Source organism: Gossypium hirsutum, chromosome D11 (assembly GCF_007990345.1).
Source record: "Gossypium hirsutum isolate 1008001.06 chromosome D11, Gossypium_hirsutum_v2.1, whole genome shotgun sequence".
Taxonomy (NCBI): Eukaryota; Viridiplantae; Streptophyta; class Magnoliopsida; order Malvales; family Malvaceae; genus Gossypium; species Gossypium hirsutum.
Genome location: NC_053447.1, coordinates 61,304,818 through 61,312,651, shown reverse-complemented (window position 1 = coordinate 61,312,651; position 7,834 = coordinate 61,304,818). Strand labels below are relative to the sequence as shown.

The 7,834-nt window shown below is 33.8% G+C and overlaps 1 protein-coding gene across 1 annotated transcript; it reads left to right on the top strand.

Moving 5' to 3' along the window:
• Nucleotides 1–6,018: 6,018 nt before the first annotated feature.
• Nucleotides 6,019–6,742, top strand: LOC107961343 (uncharacterized). Its single transcript, XM_016897501.2, has 2 exons — nucleotides 6,019–6,374; nucleotides 6,450–6,742. Exons 1-2 carry the CDS (start codon nucleotides 6,090–6,092, stop codon nucleotides 6,651–6,653), a joined length of 489 nt encoding a protein of 162 aa, XP_016752990.1. The 5' UTR covers nucleotides 6,019–6,089; the 3' UTR covers nucleotides 6,654–6,742.
• Nucleotides 6,743–7,834: the final 1,092 nt, after the last annotated feature.

Genomic DNA, 7,834 nt, shown 5'->3' with positions numbered 1-7,834 from the left:
GAGTGATATCTGAGAAACATCGATTACTCATGAAGCTTGAAGACATGCATAAGGCCTAAAGAGAAAGTCGAGAGTCAAAGCAATGAACACGGATCCTCAACAATCGTGGCTAAATGGACATACGACAAACATGCTTAAGAAGCACCGCATAATCATGTAGGCATAAAGGCATTTAAGACAAACATGTGCATATCATGATGACATCATGCATGGCATATACAGGTAATCCAGTAAAGCAAGAAATCTTGAATGAGAGTCGCACTGAATCAAAGGAAAAGATACCCGAGTTCTACCAAAGGACTGGTTTTGGTATTTTGATGTTTAATATTCATGCTTTCCAAGGAAAATCAACTCATATTGCGAGAGATGAGTTGAGCCTCAAGACACGTTGAGGTATTTTTAATTTTTTTTTCAAAATCAACTCATATTGCGAGAAGTGAGTTGAGCCTCGGGGCACGCCGAAGTATTTTTAGTTTATGTTTTAAATTGACTCATATTGCGAGAGGTGAGTTAAGCCTTTTAATTTTTGTTTTTCAAAATCAACTCATATTGCTAGAGGTGAGTTAAGCCTCAGGACACGCTGAGGTAATTTCAATTTCTGTTGTTAAAAAAAAATCAACTCATATTGCGAGAAATGAGTTGAGCCTCAGGACACGCTGAGGTAATTTCAATTTCTGTTTTCAAAATTCAACTTATATTGCAAGAAATGAGTTGAGCCTCAAGACACATTGAGGTATTTTCAATTTCTGTTTTCAAAAAAAAAATCAACTTATATTGCGAGAGGTGAGTTGAGCCTCGGTTCACATGCTGAGGTATTTTCAATTTCTGTTTTTAAAAAGATCAACTCATCTTACGAGAGGTGAGTTGAGCTTCAGATTACACACTGTGGTATTTTTTTCAATTCATATTGCGAGAGGTGAGTTGAGCCTCAAGACACGATGAGGTAATTTCAATTTCTGTTTGTCAAGAATCAACTCATATTGCGAGAGGTGGGTTGAACCTTTTAATTTCTACTTTTCCAAAATCAGCTCATATTGCAAGAGGTGAGTTGAGCCTCGGGGCACGCTGAGGTATTTTCAATTTTTGTGTTTTAATTTCAACTCATATTGCGGGAGGTGAGTTGAGCCTCAGGACACACGCTGAGGTATTTTCAATTAAGCCTTTTGATTTCTGTTTTTCAAAAAAATCAACTCATATTGCGAGAGGTGAGTTGAGCCTCAGGTCACACCGAGGTATTTTCTATTTCTGTTTTCATTATTATGTTTTTGAAAGAATCAACTCATATTGCGAGAAATGAGTTGAGCCTCAAGACACATTGAGGTAATTTCAATTTCTGTTTTCAAAATTCAACTCATATTGCGAGAAATGAGTTGAGCCTCAAGACACGTTGAGGTATTTTCAATTTCTACTTTTCAAATTCAACTCATATTGCGAGAAATGAGTTGAGCCTCAGGACACGCTGAGGTAATTTCAATTTCTGTTGTAAAAAAAATCAACTCATATTGCGAAAAGTGAGTTGAGCCTCAGTTCACATGTTGAGATATCTTTAGTTTTTGTTTTTAATGTCTGTTTTTAAAGAGTCAATTCATATTGCGAGAAATGAGTTGGGCTTAAGATTACATGCTGAGTAAAGAATAAAGATTGAAGTTGATGAAAACACCAAATGTGGCCTCCCTGAAGTTGCAATGGAGCAGGTCAAAGTTGCAAGTCTTGACTCCCTGAAGTTGCAGTGGAGCTGATCGAGAATATCAGATCTTGCCTTGCTAGAGTTACAGAAGAGAAGATCGCAAATTTCATCTCACAGAAGCGATAGAAGAGCAGATTAAAGCTGTAGACCTCATCTTTCTGAAGCAGCATGGAAGCAGATCAAAGCTACATATCTCATATCTTTGAAGTTACATTGAAATAGGTTGAAGCTACAAGGCATATATCAGAAGATGCAATGGACCAAGCTACAAGATACGGTGGACTGGAAGGAGACCATTTGAACAAGAAGAGCACCAATGAAGTCAAGACTCGGCAGGACAGGGCAAAATTGGCCTTTCACTTAGTCTTTGCTCTATTCCCGTTACACGACAATGAGCAAAGAGGGGCAGCTGTACTAGGCCAATTTCGGCCCAATCTCATTTACAAATTAAAACTCCATTTACAAAACACTAAACCCCTTAAAACCCAAACCCATTCACACTTTTACAAACCCAAATACTATTAGCCCAATACCCTAAACTAACCTACCCTAATCCAAAAACCCCTAACCCAATAAGCCCATTAAACAAAACAAGCCCAAACCAATACCAAATCCCTAGCCCAAGACCAGAATCGGGAAACCCTAGCCCCACTTGGCCTCTGACTCAGCAGCTGCCACTGATCGAGTCTCCCACTTGCCCACTAACCTTCTGACACCAGCTCTCCATGCCACCATGTCGGCCACCTGCTCCTCTGTACCATCATGCCTCTGCCACCGCCGTTTGCCCATTCCCTGCAAGACCAGAAAGAAGATGGACAACAATATTAAATAAATTTTATAAAGGCTATAAAAGCCCGAAGAAAAATAGATGTAAGGGGGAATTTTTGAGTAAAAAAAGAGAGATAATTTCAATACACAAGCAGTGATAAAATAATAGAGGAACTACACCAGAACTGATATCTTCAAGAGCGAAAATCAAAATCAAAAAAGAAGGTGACTTTAAATTTTTATTGAATCGGCTTCATATTTTTCTATTTTCTTTCCTTTTTCCTTTTCTATTCATATTTATACACATTATAGTGCAAAAATATAAAACATATAAAAATATAAAAAAATAAAAAAATAAAAAAAATCAAATTTTTACCTTTCAGGCCACCGCGTGCGGTGGCCGGCGCCGGCGCCGGCGAGCTTCCGGCGACCGTCCGGCAACTGGACCCATGGCCGGAGCTCTCCCCTTTTCCCCCCTCTCCTTCCTCCCTTCTCTCTTTTCTCCCTTCTCTTTCTTTTTTTTTTCTTCTCTACTATGCCCAAATGATTTTTTTAAAATTTTTTTGTCTTATATAGGGGACCAAAACGCACCGTTTTGGTCCTCCCCCCTTAACCCTTAAAACAGCGCCATTTAGGCCCAGGGTCGGGTCGACCCGACCCGCACCAGGGAGGATCCGCGTGTTTTTCTTTGGAAGGGCTAATTGCGCTTTTAGCCCTTCCGCTTTTCTGGGAGTTTACAATCAAGGTTTTTTTTATTTTTAATTTGGCCCCATGGTTTTGCCCCGAATTCATTCTGGTCCCCCACGCTGCGCAGCGTTTTAATACCTGGGTTTATTACGCTTTTGACCCTCCAAGTTGCACGTGTGTTACAATTAAGTCCCTTTTCTTTGTTTTTATTTTAAATTGGCCCCATAACTTCGATTTTATTTTAATTTTAGTCCTTTTTCTTACCTTTTCTCATTTTTAATGTTATTGTATTTATTATTACCTATTACTTTATTCTTATTTTATTTTTATATCATTATATTTTATCCACTTTTTATATTATTATTATTATTATATTATTTTTATTACTATGGTTTATCTTTACTTATATATACATATATATTTTTATGTACATATAGCCTTTATATAATTTTTTGATTACTTCATTTTAATATTACCGTTATCTTATTTTATTTTTATAATGTTTGTGTTTATGTTATTACATATGCATACGTTATATGTATGTTTAAGGCCATGCATTTTATAATTATGTTATGTATATAGTTTGCATATTGCCCCATATATATGTTTTAATATTATCTTTTATGCTATTATAGGTATATTCCTAGTACCATTATTATATATATTTATGTACATACTTATGTAATATGTGAACAATTTTTTACTATATATTATATTATTATGATCGTCTCTAATATATATTACGTATATTTTATATATTATGTATGTATTTAAATGTTAATAATATATACTTATACCATTTCATGTACATATTCTTATATTGTTGGTTATATTTTTATACGCATTATTTCGTGTATATATATGATTTTATTTAATTGTTAGTTTTGTATACTAAATTCCTACGTATACTTCTCATGTTATTTTATATATGTATTTTCGTTGTATATGTATATATTATATAAATGTTTTAATCTTATATGTGTTTTGCACATACGTTATGTATATAAGATTTTAACACTATATTTTATATATTATTATATATATTTTAATCTTATTTGTCATATTTTTCTTTTACACTATTATATACATGTTTCTAATATTATATTGTATATTCTTAATACTATTGTTTATATATCTATATATATATGTGTGTATGTATTTGTGTAGTGTACAAAATAGTTTTATTATTATTCTTATCATTTCTAAGGTATGCATATACTATATATGTTCTATGTATGTTGTATGGATTTTTAATATCACTAAATATATATTTCATCTTACACATGCATTCTTAATATTATTATTATGTGTATACATTCATTATTTTAATTCCGTGTTCAATTCTATTATTACATTATACCTTCATCTTTTCTAATATTATTGTCACCTCGATTATTTGTTTCAATATATCCCTAGCTCTTTCATTTATTGATTTTTGTTTCATATGATTTTACTTTGCATTATTTCGAAAATCGTATTCTTGTTTTGCTAATTAATTTCAATAATCAAGGCAACATATCGATTTAACATTAAGTCATCGAGTTCATCGCTACGTTGGGTGAACGTCAATTGACTCGTGTTAAAGCGATATACCCTTCTCAAAAATCGGAATAAACTAAAATTTCTCGTTTTTTCAGATCACAACTAAACTTTACATTGAATTCGCATTTTTGAAAATTAAGACAACATGTGTTCATGAGATACCAATTTTGGGCATCGTGAGGGTGCTAATACCTTCCTCGCGCGTAACCGACTCCCGAACCCTATTTTTTTCTCTGGATTTTAACGTAGACCTTAACTCGGCCTTTTTTTCTCGTTTTAAAGAAAAAGAAATCTAATAGGTGTCCGATCACACCTAGAAAAAGGATCGGTGGCGACTCCCGGTTTATTTTAAAATCAAAATTCAATTTCTAATTTTCTAATAAATCGCCACAATTAGCAACCCCAAAACCAAAATTTTTACGTCGCTACAAATGTTATGTTTTGTTTATTAAAATTGGATCAAATTGATGAATTGAATTGATTCGATCGGTATTATAAAATTGAGAAAAAATAAATTAATAAAAAATAGTAAACATTAATTTGTTTATGTTATTTCATGTATCTAGTTTATGAAACTTTGGTCGTGTTTGAATTGTTTCTTGTATTGTACTAGACTTGTTAAATTATAATTTAAGGTCTGTTTGATTGATGGAATTGATTTTCCGGAAAATCATTTCCAACTTTTCCAGCGTTTGATTGGCGGAAAATATTTTCCATTTGGAAAATGAACTCCAAAACAAGGAAAAATGGGTTACATTTTAGGGAAAATGTCTTACCCTTTCAATTTCCGTAAGACATTTTCCGTGCTCTCCTCTCTATCGCCTCCTTCATTCCTTCCTTCATTTCCGGTAGAAAACTGCTTCTATTTATCGATTTTCCAGTAACTTGTTTTTTTAATTATTCAATACTTGTTTTTTAACACAATTACAAATAATTTATTTGATATTAGTTTTTTTCAATTTATAACGATTAATATTGTAGCTTAATAATTGAGTATTATTATAAATAAATCATTGCAATATATGTAAAAATAATTTAAAATATAAAAATTTATTAATATATATTAATATATGTAAAAATAACTTTTCCGAAAAATATTTTCAAAAAATCTGCCAAGCAGCAGAAAATATTTTACACAGATTCAATCAAACACTAGAAAAGTAAAACATTTTCCAGAAATCATTTTACGGAAAATATTTTACTGGCAATCAAACAGACCCTTATTTTCTTTTGATTCATCATGTGTTATAATTTTATAAAGTGTCAATATTTTGATTCATAATGTTGAACTTAATTTTAATTTGCGTTTTTTCTTAAGATAATTATGTCAGATTTTTCACAATCAAGTGTTTCTTCCCAAAATTCTCGAGGAACCAAAAGGAAATGGGTTCCAGAAGAATATGTTATGTTGGTTGCCTGTATGGTTGACTTGCACAATGTTGGAACCTTTAATGTAGATACGGGATTCAAAGCAGGTTACTTATATGAGCTAGAAAAAATGTTAGAAAAAGTTTTACCTCATGTTATGTTGAAGGCTAAACCTAATCTTGAATCGATGATTAGGACATTGAAAAGTGATTGGGCAATCGTTTATGACATGCTTAGTGGAAAAAACAATAGCGGATTTGGTTGGGACGAGCATAGGCAGCTTGTTGTTGCTGAAGATGTTGTGTGGAACTCATATATAAATGTAAGAATTTTTTCAAGTCTTTATTATATTGTTTTAACCAAACTTATATCTAATATAGATTCCTCATTTTTATAGAGTCATAAAGAAGCCGATCAATTCAAACATCGTAATTTCCCTTATTATGACCAACTTATAGCCATCTACGCAAAAGATCGAGCCACTGGGAAAGATGCTGAAATAGCCGTTGATATTATTGAAGAAATAGATGTTAAGGATGTAGCTACTACAAATACTCATGAAGAGAGAAACGATTTCTGTAACACCCTAAACCCGGCCTAGACGTTACAGCCGAATCTGACATGTCACATAGAAGTGTTCTATGAATTGAAGTCTAATGAAGAAAATCGTTCAGTAAAAATCCAATTTGTTCTTACTTAGAATCATTTGGTACGTTATAAAAAACCACCATGTGGTAAAACGGTTTGTTATTGGAGGTTTAAATTAGCGAAAGCTACTTCACTTAAGGTTATTTTGAAATTGAAAATACGTGTTTGTCTTGAAAAAAAACAGTGTTTGTTGTGAAAACTTATTTGTACCCGTTAAGCAGTACAAAATAAATAACTAAAACCCGATTTAAAGAAAATTAAAATACCAGAGGCCTTATTACATAAAAACAACCCAAAGTAAACTTTAAAATAAACCGATCTAGAATAAAAATACTAGCGAATGTGTGGCCACCTCCGAGTCCCTCGCAACTCCAAATCAACTAAGGTTGGGGATTACCTGCACAGTCAGAAGAAAAGGGTGAGTTACGAGAACTCAGTGTGTAATCCCCTATCATGCAGTAACAAACTGCACCCGAGCCCTTTCCAGTATCAATGTGGGCCTTAGCCCAATACAATATCAGAACAGTGCGGGCCTAAGCCCAATATAGTAATAGTGTGGGCTTAAGCCCGTTACAGTATCAATATGGTGCAAATATGCAAAACCCACCCCAATACAGCCCAACACACCACCCGTACCAACCCTACACACCATGTGGGGACAAAGTTGACCCACCTAGCCCACACACCAATATTGCAGCATAGCTGCCAGCAAAAAAAATGCAACCGAGCTGCCAGTACAGTATATGTGGCATAGCCACCAGTAATAGTAATTGTGGCAGAGCCACCAGAAACAGTACTTCTTCTATAACAGAAACCCAACCCATGCAGTATGTCATGTCATGAATTATACGTACATGCAATATGTCATACTCAGTATTAGTTAAATAAATGACATAAAGCCATATCAATCACCCTTCTGAAGGTATTTCAGTAATTTTTTTCCTACGGGGTATTTCAGTAATTTACCTATGGGGGTATTTGAGTAATTTAACCATCGAGGGTATTTTGGTAATTTACCCATCGAGGGTATTTCAGTAATTTAGGCCCATTACGACCTAAGCCCAAGGAAACGCTCATAGAGCCTTGATAGTTCAACACCATTTTGTGGTCTCGATTTACCACACGAGCGTTCGC